General features: G+C 34.0%; 1 protein-coding gene across 1 annotated transcript; it reads left to right on the top strand.

The window, feature by feature from the left end:
- On the top strand, positions 1–20,229 carry ANGPTL5 (angiopoietin like 5). The gene is made up of 8 exons (XM_054592273.1): positions 1–96; positions 2,020–2,164; positions 5,182–5,285; positions 6,350–6,443; positions 8,579–8,679; positions 10,233–10,353; positions 12,383–12,568; positions 19,910–20,229. Exons 1-8 carry the CDS (start codon positions 1–3, stop codon positions 20,227–20,229), a joined length of 1,167 nt encoding a protein of 388 aa, XP_054448248.1.
- Positions 20,230–20,930: the final 701 nt, after the last annotated feature.

Here is a 20,930-nt window from a genome sequence, read left to right as displayed (position 1 = left end):
ATGATGTATCTTTCCCAAGTCTCATTCTTGTTCATATATATGTGTATTTTTATTTGTGGAAAAACTATACAAGCTAACTGTGTACATCAATCTACGGTAAGAATTTTAGCAATATTATTTTAGCTAGGAAAGCATGATTATATGGTTTTAAAGATTTATATTAGGTGTTTGAAAAGATTAATTATACTACCCAATATGATTTAAGAAAAATTAAGGTGTTTATTTAGAAATGCTGAAACTTTGCTTAAATGATGTTATTTTTAAATTTAGAAAACCATAAATTGAAGATTGACTCGATATGTTTCTTGTGAAAATATTTTAAATAAATTGCAGACCTAACTTACAAATTAGCTAGCAACTTCCTGATTAATTTTGATAATGAACTATTTGGTAGATAATTAAAAAATTCTCTTCACCTAAAGAACTATTCTATAAACTTCCATATTTCAACTATAGTATTGTGAGTGATTACCTAGGATATTAGAAACTTTTATTCAAAGCAATGTCAGAGTAATAGCTAATATATTGTATACAATACTACAAGTATATGGAGATTTGTATGCTACATATTTAAATATTTACCACTGTATGGATACCAAATTCTGAAGTTCCAAAGTTAAGGAAGTATAAATTCTAGGGAAGCTAAAGAAATATTAATAACTTAACTCTCTAAAATACTAAATATTTAAGAATCTTATTTCAATCTGAAAAAACATACTCGTAACCTAGGTTTCTGAAAACATCTGGTATGTCAGTTTTATAGTAGAAGAGAAAGAGCCAGAGTTAAAAATAGATCTATCTAACAAAATGTGTTTATCTTTTTTGGGTGGGTATCTTTTATAAATGATTAGTTCTTTACCTTTCAATATCCCGGTCAAAGGAGGACAAAGCTTATTATTATTTTTAAAAAAATAAGTTATTTAAATCAATATGATCTATCAAAGAATATTTTAACATTGACGAAACCAAAGTACCAAGAATAGATACTGTTGGAATGACAGCTGTAGCTGGCTTTGTAAAGTGAAATCTGTTGTTGATTTTGCAAAGCAAAATTCCATGCTTTTTTTCCTGTTATTACTGATACCTTTCAAATCTATGAGTGCTTTACTTTTAAATCTCTAAATAGTTTAGCTTATATAAAAGTGACAATTCTACTACATTTCTCCACTCCCACCACCCCTGAACATTATTCCTAATAATTAGTGGCAAAAAGTCCATTTGACATAGCAATGTTGTAGATATCTCAGGGAACCTTCTTAGTCCATCTTCAAGGAGCTTCAAATTGCAAGATTCTCGGAAGATGGATGGCTTAGCACTGTGTCACACACACACGTGCAAAAATTAAAGCCATACAGAACCACAGTTATAGAAAGCAGAGCCTAAATGCAGTTGGCCTTCTGCATCTGTGGGTTCTGTATCCACAGATTCAACTAACTGCAGATAGAAAAATTTGGAAAAAGTTATGTTGTTGCTGACGTTTAGCATGTAGTTAGGTCTATGATGGTTGCACCTGTACTGAACAGGTACAGACCTTTTCTTGGTCATTGTTCTCCAAACAATATAGTATGACAATTATTTACACAGCATTTACATTGTATTAGGTATTACAAGTAATCTAGATATAATTTAAAGTGTACAGGGAGAAATTTATAGTTATATGCGAATACTATGCCATTTACATAAGGTAGTTGGGCATTTGTGGATTTGGATATCTGTAGGTGTCCGGGGACCAATCTCTGTGGATATCAAGGGATGACTGCAAGCCCTTTTGGAATTTAAGAAGAAAAGAAGAAAGCAAAAATATTGAACTAACATATATCTATTTTTCATACCCAAAAATCTGCCCATAGGGTTTATCTGTGGAAGTTTGAACTAACCAATTCTTTTTTTTTTCCTGAATGATCATCCTTGTTATGTCATGAAATCTCATCTTTTCTATTTAGTCTTTTTATTTATTGTCTGTTAAGCCATATATCATAATTCATATATATTTTTCTTATTTCTGTGTTTTATGTAAAGGATTCTTCAGTAGTTAATGTTGTAGAAGATGTGTCTCATGCAAAAGATGAAAGTAAAAGTAATGATACAAGTTATAAGGAAGATTGTGAGGAATCAAGTGATAGTAAAACTAAAATTACACGAGAAGAAAAACATGTCATGTGTAGTAAGTATTACAAAATAACCACAATTATAAAGGTATATGATTTTATTATTTCTAGGGTAGACATAGAAAAAATATGTCTTAACTTTTGTTTGGGTCATTTTATATATATCCTGATCATCCTAGGCCAGAGGTTTTATGTGCTTGATGCATAGTATGGACTTAGTAAATATTTGGTAAATGAACAAATCCCTCTATATAGCCCCATGGCATCAAGAGACCACAGAAAAAAAGGGCAAGCCAGAGAGCACTGATAGTAGTATTGTATCAATTTGCCTGGAGCTATTTTCTTACTTCCTTTTGAGCCGATAGGAAATTTCATCTTAGTTTTGATGGGGGAATTTATTAATACTGAATAACTGCTACAAGGTATAATACAAATTCACAACAACTTATGTAACAAAACATAAAAAAATGAAAAGTTTTAAAATCTCAATTTTTGTTTAAAACTATTTAGTAACAATGCAATAATTTTCATGGTCTATTATATGTACATAGAGGTGCGATGAAAGTGGGGAATCAGAAATGGAAGAGGTGGTAACTTGATCCAGTTCTTACAGCACTATAATTCCTAGGTCAGAAAGTATAAAAAACTTACTTCAATGCTCTTAATTCTATTTATAACACAAGTGTCTCAGGCTTATCAAACCAGGGAGTGGAGCTTTAAGTCTATTATGAACAAAATAAACTAACAAACTGTAACGGGGCACAGCTAGGGCCCCCCCCAAAAGTGTATTTGTAATGGGGTCCAGAGATTGGGGTGTCCAAGAAAAATATATTCCCCACCCCAGGGCAGGCCGCCATGGGGGATGGGAGCCTTGAGCAGGGCCATTGAGAAGTCAGTTTGCATGTCAATAACAGGATAGCTTCGTTCCTCCTTTGCAAAGAGGATTATTTGGCATATCTCCAAAGCTAATTAGGAAGGTTTAAAAGACAAAATACAGAATGTAACTGGGAGAGAAAGAGAGACAGGAGAGACAAAGGGACACAGACTCTGGGAAACTGTGTGAAGACCACGTGGGAAGAAAGAGGGGAGAAAGGACTCTTGCTAGTGGGCCAGGAGAAGGTGCCACATGGTTATGGATTAAGAGCTGGAGATCGTGGCGGCGCAGTGGATGGTGCTGAGACCTTCGAGAGGCCTGCCTAGCGGAGCCCCAGACTTCTGTTCTTTTTCTTCTGAAGTAGGGTACCCCTGACTGGCCTGACTGGGCAAAGAGGCAGGACGGTGTGTGCACTGGTGATTGTTTTGAAGGGATTTTGAGGTTTAAGGGTGACATTTAGCCATTAATCAAACCTGTAAAACTTTTGAATAAATAGTTCCTTTTCCTTTTCACCAAACTCTGCCATTCAGAGCCATAATTCCAAGGGCAGCGGGCAAAGGACCCACAACCGAGGGGTCCCGGGGAAGGAGGGTGTCATTGTTTCCGTAATAGCTATCTGGGCACTGCGCCCCCCACGGGTCCTTTTGTTCGGTAACAAAACTACATAGTAACAGATTCATAGATAGAGAGGGGACTGACAGCTGTCAGAGGGAAGGGGGGTTGTGGGGCTGGGTGAAAAAGGTGAAGAAATTAAGCAAAAACAAAACAAAACAAAAAACAACTCTCACAGACAACAACATTGTGATTACCATAGGGAAATGGGGGTGAGGGGAGCTGGAAGAACACAAAGGGAAGGTAAGAGTGATAGAAGGAGACTTGACTTAGTGTGGTGAACACAAAACATAATATCCAGATAATGTATTGTAGAATTGTACACCTGACACCAACATAACTTTATTAACCAATATCACTCCAATACATTCAATAAAAACAACAGAAATAAAAATGTTTCTAAAAAATGAGACAGATGTCTAAAATAAGAAAGAATCTAGTAGAAACTAAGAGACAAAGTATAATAGAGAGATGAAGGCTGGGTGAGGTAGATCTTAAAATACCAAGAATTATTAATGTGATTCTACTTCTTGAGTAAAATAAACATAGAAATATGGCAATTTTTAAAAGAATAATGTATGCAATAGTGTGTGGTTCCTTTTGTTATAAAGGACTTCATCAGGTCTCTTAAATATATGATACTTGATGTTTATTTCCTGATTTTGATAGGTGTATTGTAGAGAATGTCTTGGTGTAAGAAATATATACTGAAATATCCAGGGACATCATGGCGGCATGCTCTCAAATAATTTAAGAAAAAGTTCTTTGTACTCTTCTTGCAACTATTCTATCAGTAAGATTGTTTTAAAATAACAACATTTAAAAGAAGATTTTATTTATTTATTTTTAGAAAAAAGGGAAGGGAGAGAGAAAGAGAGGGAGAGAAACATCAATGTGTGGTTGCCTCTCGTGTGTCCCCCGACTGGGGGTCTGGCACCGCAACCCAGGCATGTGCCCTGACTGGGAAATTACCCGGCAACCCTTTGGTTCGCAGGCCAGTGCTCAAGCCACTGAGCCCCATCAGACAGGGCATGAAATAAAAACATTTTTAAAAAAAGAAAATATATAGTGAAAATTCAATCAGAAACAAACCAACCCAAACATTTGACTCTTTATGATATGTGCACATATATGTGTGTTTGCAATTTGTTTATATAAAAATATAGCATTAAAATAAAAATTAAAAGAAAGGTTAATTTTAAAATTAAATTTTATAATAGGGGATTATTGCCTTTTACTTTCTTATATAGTAAGAATCAATGAGTCTTGGACCTCCTGCTACTATTCATCTCATAAAGTGAGAATTGATATTCAAAAGATGGTCTTTCAATTATATCAAATTAAATTATTTGGGGGTAATTTAAATTATTAGGAAGCATAGTTTCATTAAGAAGTGTTAAAACAGTTGTGTTCTTGGTTAATCCTAAATTATTAAAAATGCACTAACTAGAATATGTAATTTTGAATATTTAGAGATATTACTGTTTACATATTTATACAAAATTGTGTGAAATTCATTATTTTTCACTGTAATTGCTTTCTATAACAACTTCATATTTAGCAAACACTTTTTTATTATGATTTAAGGAAATTTGCAAAATTCTATTGTTTCTTACACACAAAGTACCAAAAAACTACTAAGAAATATAATGGATGAGCAGCAAGCTTCCTTGGATTACTTATCTAATCAGGTATGGATTTTGGGTATTGTGTTGTTATTGTATTTGCACAATGATATACCCGCATTTTGCTCTGTTTAATGTGCACCCACGGTTTTGCGCACACCCATTATTATACCCATGGTATGTAATCTTTATACCCATGTATAATGTGCATCCTTATTTTCCCTAAAAAATTTGGGCAAAAAGATTCACATTATATATGGCAAAATACAGTAGTTAGCTAGAGGTACAATCATTTAATTGTTTATTGCATTCATGTCCAGGCATCTATTTAGTGTCTATTATGTTGGAGGCACATAGTAAGCCTCAGGCAAACAGAAATTAATTAAAAAAATGAACCTCTACTTAAGGATTATGCGGTCTAGAAAAGCAGAATTATATATTGAAAATGTTGCAAATGCTGTTAGAATGACACAAAAGAGATATCCAAGATCCAAGATGTGAGAAACCTTCCCAGGTGATAGAGCTCCTGAGCTGAGTCATGAAAGATGAATAAATGTTTCAAAGGTCATAAAAGTTGGGTAAGAAGGGTAGGACATTGCATTCTGTGGAAATTCTTGGAGTTGGTGCAGGGATCGAGTGGCTGCTGAGTTAAGGATGCAGAAAGAAAACTGACTTAAAGAAGTAAGAATTAAATCATTCCACACCGACAAGTCACCCAAACAAATATCTGAGCATTTGGGAAATATCTGAAATATGGGAAATGAATGATCAGATTGGCAGCAGGTGTGAGAGATGAATTGGGGAAGAACAGAAGAAGGGGTCAGGGACTTAGGATCAGAAACTACAACAATGGTTCAAGCAAGATATAAAGAATAGATTTGCAAGAGCAGCCAAGTATAGAAACGGGCAGCTAAAAGCAAGAAGAGGAGGTAAACAGTACTGAATGTAAAGATTGCTATTTAGCTATGCTTTTACTGCTTTGTTAAAATGGTAAAGGATTCGATGTAGAAAAATTATATATGTTTCCGAGCTGTTTTTCTAAGAGGCTTAGAGATATCAGTTATATAGAATTCAGCTAATGGAGGTTTGTTCAAATATAAATTTGCTTAAATGTGTGTATGTATATTTAGGTTAATGAGCTCATGAATCGAGTTCTCCTTTTGACTACTGAAGTTTTTAGAAAACAGCTGGATCCTTTCCCTCACAGACCAGTTCAGTCACATGGTAAGAATTTCGATATTTCAGCCTTTTATACTTGTCTGTTATTGCTTAAAATTTTCCTGGACAGGTTGGGGCATTAGAAGTTTTGTTTAAAAGATACAGCTAGCTATTATCTAACAGGCTGGAGGAGTAATGCCTGCCATTAAGCAAATTTCAACCCACACTGTGTGTACTTTCCTAAATTGGGAAACTTTTCTGACTGTTTGAAAGCCGTGGCTGTATACAGATATTCCGAATCTGTTGAAAATAGCATAGTTTTATGTAATTAAATTCTGGGCTCCCCTTTACATTTTATTAATAACTAATCTTCAGTTAGAAGTAAAGAAAATTTCACAGTTCTTTCCACCTATAAAAAAGTATTTTTTGACATGTTTAAAATTTGAAAAGAAAAGGAAGACAGAGATAAACTGGAATTTAGCACTTTTTGTACTAAAATACAGTATAGTAATTCCTAGAGGCCTGGATTTCCAAGAAAAATGCCCACAAATCTTACAAATATGAATTAATATCCAAAAGTTCCAAGCAGATAAATAATATTGAGGGCCTAGTAGTATACGATCTCTCTTTTTTCCTTACAAAGGGAACAGAATAAACAGTAACTGAGAATCTCCTATGGGTCAGTTATTAATGTAGGCACTTGCATGTTATTTTGTTATTATTTTATTATATCTCATTTATTCCCCATAACCACCAGGGTAGTGTTATAAGGTGGTGAAGAGCATGCAGTCTGATGTCAGACTGCCTTCTTTAAATCCCTCATCCAGTGTTTCCTTAATATCAGTTTCCCCATCAGTAAACTGACAATACCTATCTCATTTGGTTGTTGTATTAAGTGAGTAAATATATGAAAAACTCCTAAAATACTGCTTGATGCATAGGAAGGCAATATAAGGATTCTGTGATGGTGATTATTATTAGATGAGAAATATGCAGCCCAGAAAAATCTAAAGTCTGTTCACACTTATTTGGATGGTGATGTCAAAGCAGATAGTCAAACCCAGATCAGTCTTTCATTGGGAACTTCTATCGTATCTCAGAGCATAAATTTATTATAAGAATGTCTCAGTAATTAAGAACAGAGACAACAAGTCAATGTCTCCTGTAGATGAAGGGAAAAGCAAACAATTTAATAGCTAATTTTTTGTAGATATCTGTTGAGTATTTACTGTGTGCTAGGCACTGTACTGTCCTTTACATAAGCCTTAATTGTAAATGATCAGAATAACACTACAAAGTAGATATTATTATTATCATCGTGAGATTACACATGAAGAAAAGTGGTTAAGTAATTTAGCTAATTTTCCCAATTAAGAAGGAGTAGAACTACGACTCTGTGATCCTGGCTCCTAGCTCTGGCTTCCTAGGCTTTCATCTGTTTGTTTTTCTTGGTAATTGACACTTGCAAGAGCTGAATTTATTTTATTACTTTATAAAAGATACTACAGAGTAAAGTATCATAGAATAAGATGTAATATCCATATCGACATAAGTATCTCAACAATTCTCTGGCAACTGTAGAATGCTTTGGGGCGGGTGATTATAGGGTGCTGCTGCTCTATTGTCAACAGAGCAGGCCCTAGCTTCAAGCATAATTTCTTCTTGGTGAAGAAAGTGATTTTGCCCTTCTCTTCCTTTGCTCCTTATCATAGTGGCCCCCAACACATCAGAGTTTCTGGAGTTTTGAATAGAATAGTCAAAGATATGTGTATAGTGGTTAATCTATTTAATTCCTTTCGGTTTTCTCCTCCTCATGCAAATAGATTACCTTTACACATTATGTCCCCAAGATAAGCCTAACTTCCTGAAAGGGCATTAGTTATCGGGCAAGAGAATGTATAATTATAAAATATATTAAATAAATGTTAATCCCAAATGAAACTTTTAAACAGTATTGAATACTAATAACTAACATTGATGTTACATTTATTGTGGCATACGTTCTTTTAATCCTAGTTCTTCCATGCATTTTCTCCTTAATTCTAAAATTGAGATCATTTTTCATTTCCAAGAGTTAAAATCATTGCATCATTAACAGAAATTCTAATAATTTCGGAGAGCGCTGTTAATTCTCTACGGCAAAATGATTGTCTTAAATGTACACTTGAAAATATCATAAAAAACTAATTTTACTTTTCTAGGTTTAGATTGCACTGATATTAAGGATACTGTTGGCTCTATTACCAAAACGCCAAGTGGTTTATATATAATCTATCCGGAAGGATCTAGCTACCCATTCGAGGTAAAACTTTCCCTTATTATATGAAGTAGGATAAACATTCAACAAACTTAATTAATATTAACCTTTAATTGTTTTAATATTTAATATTTTTCTTGAAAAATTTAAATACATCAATATAAGTTCCAATATCAAAATTTTGGTTTTTTGGATTTTTTGCCCAAACCACAAATTTGTCAAAGAACTAGAGTCTTTCACTTTTCTATTTGAGTTTTCTTGGTTATACTTTTCAAAGTAAATCCTTTTGGTGCAAGATCTTATATAATCCTTATAATAGGTAGAACTATGCAATATATGTACTTACTTGCTTTTAAAATTAGCTTATGGATAATAGAAAATAATAGTGTGCTTTGCCTTGGAGCTTGCTAAAAATACTTTTAATTTTCCTTTCTATATGTGGTTATAATATTTTTGTATGACAAGTGATTTTATGTGATTTTATAAGAAATTAATAATTTAAAAACCCATTAAGGTGAGACAGATTGAGAAGATGATCCATTCTTAAACTGAGTATAATAAATGACTAATGTCTATTCTTAGTAGTTCTATGCTAGGATTTCTGGAAGAAATTTCTACTAGAAATTATGTGTTACTATATATATTATATATACACTTTTTCTGGGTCTATTTTTTAAGTTAAATAACACTGATATCACATCTTATTGATAGTCTTATTACACAATAAAGTAATTTTTTTCTAAGTAGAACTACCAGTTTCTCAGAGTAACTAACATGATTTTTTGACATCTATTGACAAAATGTAAAAAAATTAGCAATTAGGTGGGAAATAATTGTTAAATTACTTAAATTACTTCATCTACAGATTAAAAAAAAAAATGGGCCTGAACAGATGTGAAAAGGGAAGGCTTCTAATTTTTTAAGATTGGGCTGCTTAGTTACCTCTTATGTGGGAAAGCAGTGGATCCCTAACTTCCTCCACACTGCCTTTCTCTGTGCAGTAGGATGTTTCTAATGGAGAGGATTACTCTGATTTCCTCTGTCACTTCTATGGGTGCCCTACAGTGGTCCTCTTGGGGGCATTTTACACAGTACCAACAGATACACCTATGAGTGCCTTCTGAGATGGGACATAAATCATGCCTTTCTGTCTGATAATTCCAGTCTAAACACAGTCCTTCCAGGCTTTTTAAGAACAGTCAAAGACAGGCACATGGGAATATTTAACACTTAAGAAATAAATCATCATTTTCAATGTGTAAAGAAATATATCACTCTGCCACATCTTATTGGTACTGTTATTACTCAATTGAAAACTGTTTAGAGTTAAGGAACAAGAGAATGAGCTTAAAATACTACAAACACCTATATATTAAAAAAATGACTGATACAGGGACTACAGTTTACAAGTTTTTTAATGATAAATAAAATTATTTCTAGAAAGTTATAAAATCTGAATATATTAATATCATACAATTGCATTGATACTGTCAGTGAAAGTATCTTCTCTTTCTCTAGGCTTAAGGATGAAGCATGAGTTTTATATCAAAGAATGAAAATCATGGTATGTTATTTTTATCTTTCTGGGTCTATTTTAGGTCATGTGTGACATGGATTACAGAGGAGGTGGATGGACTGTGATCCAGAAAAGGATTGATGGGATAATTGATTTCCAAAGGTTGTGGTGTGATTATCTGGATGGATTTGGCGACCTTCTAGGTCAAATTATTTTTATTTCTCCTCTATCTTTTTAAATCTTTTTGGTATTACACTTACAGACTGTCTCTTGGTCAAATTGTTAGTAAAAATAACAAATCCTTGTGAATATCAATGTATGACTAAATCACTCTCTTAATATGACAAATGATTTAAAATGAGTAGCTCTTCATTTGGAATTTGTAAATCTTTAATTTTGGATTCCCACTGGAATGTGATTTGAGTGAAAATTCTAAATTCGGTGTTTATTAAAAGTGTCTGCTATACACACAGCAGAGTTCTGACAAGCGATCAACAACTATTTGTAGAATGAAAAATTGAATGAGCATGGTTGTCATAAACCTTGAAATTTTTCAGATATGTGTTATGTCTACACAAGTAAATAATGAAGAATTTAGGCACGTGGCTGTACAAATTCAAGTAATGGGAAGTGGGATTAGTATTTTACAAAAATACTAATTAAAATCACTATGTTCAAAATTTGAAAAATGTAAAACTCAGGTCGATTGTAAAATTTGTTTATGTCATTGCCACACAACAGCATAACTTTTGCTGGTGTATAGAAATATCAGTATTTCTGAATACTGTAGATTTTATATTAGTTGGAATGTTTGCAGGTGATTTTGATAATTTTTGTGCTACTTTAAATGACTATTGTTATAACTTAAATCTTTAGCACCCCATCATAATGTCACCCAGGCATTTAGCACTGAATACCAGTGATTTTAGAAGGAACATGAAATGTGATAAAATGTTATGCATAAGGCCAAATAGCTGTGTTTTCTCAGTGTTAACCTCCACACTTCTAGTGAGTGCTTCTTGAATTCAGGCTCTGAATTGTCATTTTCCTTACATTATGCTCAATTCTATGGGGAAATTATATGAGTTTTGACATAAAGGTCTTCAGGCAGGTATCCTAAACATGAACAGACTGCTTTGTACCTTATATACATGTTTTTAAAAACTTGACATTAATTTAAATATATTGTTAAGTCTTAAATTTGGGGTTGTGGGAAAGGAGAAAAATGTCAGGGACATTGAAAATGAACAGTCATAGACTTTGAAACACTACACAGACCCCTAGGAACCCATGTTACTTTCTGTACTTCTTTATTACTTCTTGTACCCTTTTTCTTCCTGTACTTCTTCAGGATAATTTTAGTTATAAGTGGGTGTGTAGCTAAAATACCCCTAGAAGCCCTGGAGAGGGAGTTAGTATCTTAGCTATAGTTTTAAGAGTTTGAATGCTTTCACGCTGTTCCCCCAACTCTTTGAGGTTTATTTTGACTAGACCTTTACTTCCTTATTTCATGATTCAAGTACAAAAATATATTTTAGAGCAGGAGTGTACACATTTAGGCTATGCCATGGTGGGTAGGGGAAGTAGAAAGCTGTTGGCTAGAGCTTGCAAGAGGTATGCAGTCTTAATTAAGGGGCTTAATAGTTCATCCTACAATTGTCTTGGAAATATTGACTCTAAACTTGGAGATACTCCATTGTTGTCACATTATGTTTTCAGTCATAGGTAATTCACAAGCTGAATTATAACAAAGAAATATTTGTTCACAAAGCATTATTTTTAAAGACAGAAAAAATAATTTCAACTGAACATTATCAGGAAATATATCATAATGAGTTATTGATTTGGAGGTTAAACCTGTTATATTTACCAGTAGCCATTGCATTATTACCTGCCATAATATTTCAACTGGCTTTATATTGACACATTTTAAGGCAAAACTTGACTTTTTACTTAATTAATCTTTATATAAATTTTTGAATTTAATTTGGAGAAATAAAAATGAAACAGAGTCTAGTTATCCCCAGTCTAGAGAAATAGAAGTGGGAAGATTTTTTTTTTCAAATTAGGCAACCACGGATAATTTGAGTGAGGACTATCCAGTTCCCCCAATGATTTATGTGAGCCATTTCAGAGTTATAGAAATATTAAACAATACCAAAAACTCAATAATAAAGTGTTATTCTGATTTGTATTAAAATATATTTTAAGAAGCTCTTTTTGCTTTTACAGGTGAATTTTGGCTAGGGCTAAAAAAGATTTTTTATATAGTAAATCAGAAAAATACCAGTTTTATGCTGCATGTGGCGTTAGAATCTGAAGATGACACATTGGCTTATGCATCATATGATCATTTTTGGCTACAGGATGAAACAACATTTTTTAAAATTCACTTAGGACGGTATTCAGGAAATGCTGGTAAGTTTTTATTCCTAAAATTACCCAGAAGCTTTAAATATAACTGATTCAATATTATGTGGCGATAAAAGTAATGCATTTCTCTTGGTATGTGACATAACTGATAACAGAAGAGATTAGGAATAAGTAAACTGGTCAGGTCTTCAGTTTTGAAACTGTGTTATGATTGTCGCACCACATCATAGTTTGCCACATGTAATTTCCGTTGATTCTCTAGGTAAAGAGCCTGTAGGTTTGGCTTGGAGGATATTATTTACATTTTCATGTTCAGAGAGCCTGGCATTTAGAAGTCATAAAATGTTGAAGATGATCTTCACTCTTCTCACTTTACAGTGACGAAACCTAAAAAATTAAGATTCCTAGCCCATCACAAGAGAGCTGGGGCAAGAACCCAGGATGATGATAGAATAACTAGTGCAGTGTTTTTTGTGTGTGTTTTTTTTTTTACTATACATTGGTGTACCTATTAACTTCCAAATAAACTTAACTTTTTTGAACTTCAGGAAACTTGATGTTAAATTTGTATTTTTATGCTAAAATTTCAAGTTTGAAATAAGAACTACTAAATTCAACTCATCATGGTACTTGTTCATTATGTATTTTTAATGTTAGAAATCCAAAAATAAATGATATATTCCTAAGTCTTTAAGTGATCACAGTATAGAGGGGTAAATGAATAAAACTGAAAATAGAATACTGATAAAGCTTTAGGGGTTAAAAGGAAGGAAAAAATTATTCTTTTGTTTTACTACCCACTGAAAGCAAAAACAAGTTGAACGGAACATATTAAAGCAACTCTCTAAAGTAATACTGTGCTCTACTAAAAATATTATATAAAATATAATACTGAAAATTAATTTTGTTGGAATAAAATAGAAATCAATTGGATACATTAACTATCCTACATGCTGAATTGAAATACTTGCTTGAAATAATGTGTTTTTCAAAATGCTGTGTGATTTTCAGATTCATTGCTCCTATACTTGGTTATTTAAAGAAAATATTGTTACATACATCTATTGAAAGGGTAAATGCTACATATTTATGTTCAGTATACTAATTTCAAGATAGATCTACATCCAATTTAAAGCTTATTTGATTTTTATTGACATGTAGGTAAGAAAAACAGATAAATCAATGTGTACCAATTCAGTTGCCATAGAAATCAGCAGATGAAAATAAATCATTTTGCTCATGAAAAAATAAAGAAAGGAGAAAATGATTCCAACTGATTGCATACAGAAAATCATCATGGAAAAGTAGTGTGAACAAGGGGTTAATATTAGATTCAACCTGGGAAGCTTTTGAGAGTCCTGCAGAATCTGAATCAGTAAATATGGACCCAGGTATTGGCATTCACAAATGGATATTTTGGCATCTTTATAGTTGACAACCACTATTCTGTACTTGGAGGAATGGATGGACCTCTGGCAAATGAATGCTGCCAAAGAGAATGGCTTGAGTTAAAGTACAGAGGGAGGAAAATTATATTAAAGGTGATGAAAAGTTAGGACCTACAACCAAGGCTACTTTACCCAGCAAGGATATCGTTTAAAATCAAAGGTGAAATTAGGAGCTTCAGAGATAACAAAAAGCTAAAGGAGATTGCTAACACCACACCAGTGCTGTGACAAATGTTAAAAGGCTTGGCAGGAGGAGGAGAATGGGGAAGAAAAGAAGAAGATGAAGAAAGGAAGAAAAAGAGAAAAGAAAAAAACAGAGGAAAACAGTATAACAATAAAATAGCACTACATATGTATCTATCAATAATCACCTTAGATGTAAATGGCTTAAATGACCAAAAGACATAGGGTCGTGGAATGAATAGGAAAATAAAACCCATATATATGCTGCCTCCAAGAGACCCATCTGAGAGCAAAGATACATACAACTAAAAGTAAATGGCTGAAGAAATATTTCATGCAAATGGCAAAGAAAAAAAAAGCTGGGGTTGCAGTACTTATATCCAAGAAAACAGACTCTAAAACCAAGGCTATAGTAAGAGACGAAGAAGGACACTACATAACGATAAAGGGAACAATCAGACAAGAAGATATAACCCTAGTAAACATTTAAGCATCCAACATAGGAGCACCTAAATATGTAAAGCAACTCTTGATGGGCATAAAAGGAGAGATCAAGAAATACAGTCACAGTTGGGGGTTTTAACAGCCCATTGACCTCAATGTATATCTTCCAGGCAGAAAATCAACAAGGAGAAAGCGGCCTTAAATGACTTATTAGATCAGATGGATATAATTGATATCTCCAGAGCATTTCACCCCAAAGCAGCAGAATATATATACTTTTCAAGTGTACATGAAATATTTTCTAGGGTAGGCCACATGTTAGGACACAAAACAAGTCTCAATAAATTTATGAAGATTGAAATATCAAGCATCTCTGACCACAGTGCTATGAAACTAGAAATCAATCACAAGAACATTGAAAAACACACAAAGACATGGAGGCTAAATAACATGCCATTAAACAATGAATGGGTCGACAGCAAGACCAAGGAAGAAATCAAAAGATACCTTGAAACAAATGAAAATGAGGACACAACAATCCAAAATCTGTGGGACACTGAGAAAGCATCCTAAGAGGGAAATTCATAGCATTACAGGCTTATCTTAAAAAACAAGAAAAAGCTCAAATAAACAATCTAACTTCACATGTGAAGGAACTTGAAAAAGAATAACAAATGAAGCCAAAAGTCAGTAGAAGGAAGGAAATAATAAAGCTCAGAGCAGAAATAAATGAAATAGAGTCTAAAAAGAACAATACAAAAGATCAATGAATCCAAGAGCTTGTCCTTTGAAAAGAAAAACAAGATTTACAAACCTTTAACCGGACTCATCAAGAAAAAAAGAGAAAGGACCCAAATAAATAAAAACAGAGATGAAAGAGGAGAAATAACAACTGACAGCAAAGAAATAAAAAGGACTGTAAGAAAATACTATGAACAATTATATGCCAACAAACTGGACAACCTGGATGAAATGGATAAATTCCTAGAAACATACAATCTTCCAAAAATAAATCAGGAAGAATCAGAGAAGCTGAGCAGACAGATTATACCTAATGAATTTGAAGCAGTAATCAAATAACTCCCTGAAGGTAGACTTTTCAGGTCCCTGTTTGGGCACCAGCTGAGGGAAGGAGCATGGACTCTGATTCCGCAGAGCCCATCCCAGGGTCGTCATGGATGCGGGAAATAAAATGAGTCATTTCAGACACTTCTCTGTCTGCCAGGAGAGGGGGATGGCTCTTCCCTCTAGTGGAGAAGGCCCCGAGTCCCTGTGTCCAAAGGCTTTTATTGAAAGGGTTATCAGTGGGGCTAGGAAACAGGAATGCACAGGTTATCTCATTACAGTAGTATGTTAATGTTTACAGAGAATAGATGATGGTTTGAAGAAAACAAATGGCAGGAACACACCAATTTACATGGGTTCAAGAGGAGATGGGTAAACATGAGAGAGTAAACATAAGAGCACCAAAGAGTTTAGGGTAAGGGTCTGTGAATAATTTAAATTTCCTTCCCAGCATGAACTGGTTATCATAGCTTTTGAGAGAAAAACAAAACATGCTTCAAAGAATTTACTTTCTAGGCCTGATTTCCCCTGAGAACCGCACAATCCAGTTAAGGGCTGTTTCCAGTATTGTTTCAAACCTGAGCCAGGTGGAGTGACGGCAGAGCAGCCAGGAGCTAAGGAGACTTCTTTCGGATAGAATGAGGACCCCGGCCATATCAAAGCTGAGGGGTGAGGGTCTTTTTTGCCCTTTCTCCGTGTCCCCCAAGTTCTTCCCTGATGCGCATTGTGACTGTGTCTGTCATAGGTTGCCCCTGCCATAGAGGGGTCTTACCCATCATTGACTAACCAGCCATCGTCCTGGGCCAAGCAGGGTGATGTGAGGGAGGAAGAGGCTGCATCCCTGCCAGGGAGACAGGTTTTGTCTCCTCAGAGGCCTATTTTCCTAAGGCCTCTTTGCTCAGCTCCAGCCTTGGGGCCCTCTCATCTGTTGGTGGGGCTGCAGTTCCTGAAACCAGACGGGACGTTTCCCAACAACTCCCAACAAACAAAAGCCCTGGACCAGATGGTTTCACAGGTGAATTTTACCAAAAATTCCTAGAAGAACTAACATCTCTCCTTCTCAAACTATTTCATAAAATTTAAGAGGAGAGAAAGTTCCCAAACTCATTTTATGAGGCCGGCATTATCCTAATTCCAAAACCAGAAGAAGACCCTACAAAAAAAGAAAATCATAGGCCAGTATCCCTGTGGAACATAGATGCTAAAATCCTTAATAAAATATTAGCAAACCGAATACAGCAATGTATCAAAAAGATCATATACCATGATCAAGTGGGATTTATTCTGTGACTGCAAGGATGGTACAACATTCGCAAATCAAGAAATGTGATTCACCACATAGACAAAATGAAGGACAGAAGCCACATGATCATATCAATAGATGCAGAAAAAGCTTTTGGTAAAATCTAGCACCCATTTGTGATAAAAACTCTCAGCAAAGTGGGAATAGAGGGAACATAACTAAACATAATAAAAGCCTTATATGACAAATCCACTGCCAGCATCATACTCAATGGGCAAAAACTACAAGTGTTCCCCTTAAGATTGGGGAAAAAGACAGGGATGTCTGCTTTCATATCTCTTATTCAAAACAGTATTGGAAGTCCTAGCCACAGCAATCAGACAAGGAGAAGAAATAAAAGGCATCAGAATTGGAAAGGAAGAAGTAAAACTGTCTCTATTTGCAGATGACGTGATACTGCACATAGAGAACACCAAAGTCTCCACCAAAATCTACCAGAACTGATAAATGAATTCAGCAAAGTAGCAGGATACAAAATTAATATCCAGAAATCAGTTGCAATTTATATGCCAACAATGAACTAACAGAAAGGTAAATTAAGAAAACAATCCCATTCACAATTGCTTCAAAAAGTATAAAATACCTAGGAATAAACCTAACCAAGGATGTAGAAGACCTGTTCTCCAGATCTTAGCCAAAAGACTGAGAAGTGGTAAGACCTGTTCTCAAAAAATTGTAAGACACTGAAGAAAGAAATAGAAGAAGATACAAATAAGTGGAAGCACTTATTCTGTTCATGGAGAGGAAGAATTAACATCATTAAAATGTCCACACCATTAAAATGGAATCTATATAATGCAATCTATAGATTTAATGCAATTCCTATCAAGATACCAATGCTATATATTACAGAACTAGCACAAATATTTCAAAAATTTATATGATACCACAAAAGGCCCCACATAGTAACAATGATCCCGAGAAACAACAAAGTTGGAGGAATCATGCTACCTAATGGCAAATTTTACTATAAGGCCATAGTAATCAAAACATCCTGGTACTGACATAAAAAACAGACACATAGATCAATGGAACAGAATAGAGTGTCAGAAATGAATCTAACATTTATAGTCAATTAATATTTGACAGAGGGAGCAAGCACATAAATGGGCTAAAGTTAGTTTAATCAATAAATAGTGTTGGGAAAATTGTACATATTTGTGCAGAAAAATAAACTAGACCACCTTCTTATACCACACACAAGAATAAATTCAAAATGGATCAAAGGCTTAAAGGCTACAACTGAAACCATAAATACCCTAGAAGAAGACATAGGCAGCAAAATCTTGGACATTGTTCATAGAAATTTTTTATCAAATATATCTCCCCAGGCAACAGAGAGAAAAGAAAAAATAAACAAATGGGACTACATCAAATTAAGAAGTTTTTGTACAGCAAAGGAGACAATCAACAAAATAAAAAGAAGACCCACTGAATGGGAGAACATATTTGTGGATATATCTGCTAAGGGGTTAATATCCAAAATTTATAAAGTACTTACAAAACTCAACACCAAGAAAACAAACAACCTAATTAAAAAATGGGGAAAGGACCTGAATAAACACTTCTCCAAAGAGGACACAAAAATGGCCAATAGACATATGAAAAGATGCTAAATGTCACTAATCATCAGAGAAATGAAAATTAAAACCGCAATGAGAGACCACCTGTTAGAATGGCTATTATCAATAAATCAACAAACAACAAGGATGTGGAGAGCAGGGAACCCTTTTGCACTGTTGGTGGGAATGCACACTGGTGCAGCCACTGTGGAAAGCAGTATAGGGATACCTCAAAAAATTAAAAATGGATCTGCCTTTTGACCCAGCAACCCCACATCTGGGACTATATCCAAAGGAACTCAAAACAGCAATTTGAAAGAACATAAGCACCCATATGTTCATTGCAGCATTATTTACAATTGCCAAGACATGGAAGCAGCCCAAGTGTCCATTGTATATGGGACATTTACACAATGGAATTCTACTTGGCCATAAAAAAGAAAATTTTACCCTTTGCGACAATATGGATGGACCTGGAGAACATTATGCTAAGTGAAATAAGCTAGTCAGAGAAAAGAAAGATGAATACCATGTGATTTCACTCATATGTGCAATCTAGTGAACAATCTGAACTAACAAGCAAAACAGACAGACTGATAGATGGAGAGCAGATAACAGGTAGTGGGGCAGGAATTAGGGGGTTGAGGGATTGAGCAAAAAGGAAAATGGACTCATAGACCTGGACAACATTGGTGATTGCTGGGGGGAGGGAGGTATAAGGGAACTAAATGGTAATTGGAAAAAATACAATGAAGATTAAATTTAAAAATTGCATTCTTTTAACTCCCATCCACTTAGTTCAAATATTATATGGAAAGCCATGAAGAAAAGGCACATTTCAGTACTGTACCTATTTTTTTCTTGAGGGCATGGAGCATTTCATGTAAACTTGGTAGCCAATAAATAAAACCAAACAATTTTACAGTTACAAATCTAAGATTTTAAAATGCAGACACCACATTCACTTGTTCCTCTGTATCTAAAAGGCTGTAAAATCATAGTGATATGAAACTCTATTATATGTAAGTTATTTTCTTTTCCTAAACTAACAATCATCATATTCATCCCTGAAGAATGGCAGGTCTGTACATGATCATCTTTGCCCTACATTATCTGATTATATCTACACAGCCAAACTTCCATTTTGGACTGTGATTCTATATCAAATGTCCACTTAAAGATCCCTAATATATTGAGAAATTCAGCATCAGATTTTGGCATATTGCAAGCTGGAGGAGAGTTCATAATATGACAGCTTGTAGAAAATAATTTAAATCTTATTTCTAGATACAATGCTTTTGCATAATAGGCTAGTAAAAAGCAATTAAAAATGACAAAAGTGCCTTTAAATTTAATCATTTACAAAATCTATTTTACCCAGGTGATGCGTTCCGGGGCTACAGAAAAGAAGACAATCAAAATGCAATGCCTTTCAGCACAACAGATGTTGATAATGATGGATGTCGTCCCTCATGCGTGGATAATGGTCAGGCTCTGAAGAGCTGCAGTCACCTCAATAACAACACTGGTTGGTGGTTCAGCCAATGTGGTCTAGCAAATCTGAATGGCATTCATCACTTCCCTGGAAAATTGCTTGCAAATGGAATTCAGTGGGGCACATGGACCAAAAATAGTTTACCTGTAAAGATTAAATCTGTTTCAATGAAAATCAGAAGAACTTACAATCCGTATTTTAAGTAATTTCAGTTTAAATTGTAATGCATGTTGCAGTTATTTTTAATAATATATAAATGACTTTATATAGTTTCTCTTTTTACTGAGTGTTTCAAACATTTTAGGCAAAATTTAACTATAGATATCGTCTAAGGGTAAAGAGTGTAATTAGAAACCTTCAATTTTTGTAGAGTTGTAATAAAAGAAAATATAGTTCAATGTATGCTTTTATTACTAATTATATTAATAATACATACTAAAATTTGTTTTAAGTGAATTAAGATTTGTCTTCTGGAGTATATTTTTTAAGATTTTCCCTTTTCTTTAAAGCATTAAAACATTGTAGATTGTGAGGAAAATTGAAGAGAACATTATAGTTATTTCTACATTTATTCTAAATGGTGCCTATATAATCTTTAGGTAATTTCTATTGAAGACAATTAAATGGAATAACTTTATGCTGACTAATAAATATATAAACCACATGGTTGATTCCATGATATTTTTCAGATGATAAAATTTTGCTGCAAAAATTATTTTCACATTTAATTATAATTAATGATTTTACTCTGGTTTGTAACTAATTTACTGTACATTTATATCCTGATCAGTTGCATTCTAAAACACACCCATGTCTTTCTCTCTTTAAGCCAATAGAAATGCTATGAACTTTAAGTGAAGAACAGTAGAAAAAGAGTGATGAATCAGTGGCCTACATGTGGCTTTGG

Source organism: Pteronotus mesoamericanus, unplaced genomic scaffold, assembly GCF_021234165.1.
Source record: "Pteronotus mesoamericanus isolate MK-2021 breed Mesoamerican mustached bat unplaced genomic scaffold, CSHL_Meso_final scaffold_36, whole genome shotgun sequence".
In the NCBI taxonomy this organism is placed as follows: Eukaryota; Metazoa; Chordata; class Mammalia; order Chiroptera; family Mormoopidae; genus Pteronotus; species Pteronotus mesoamericanus.
This window is presented reverse-complemented; position numbering and strand designations above follow the sequence as displayed.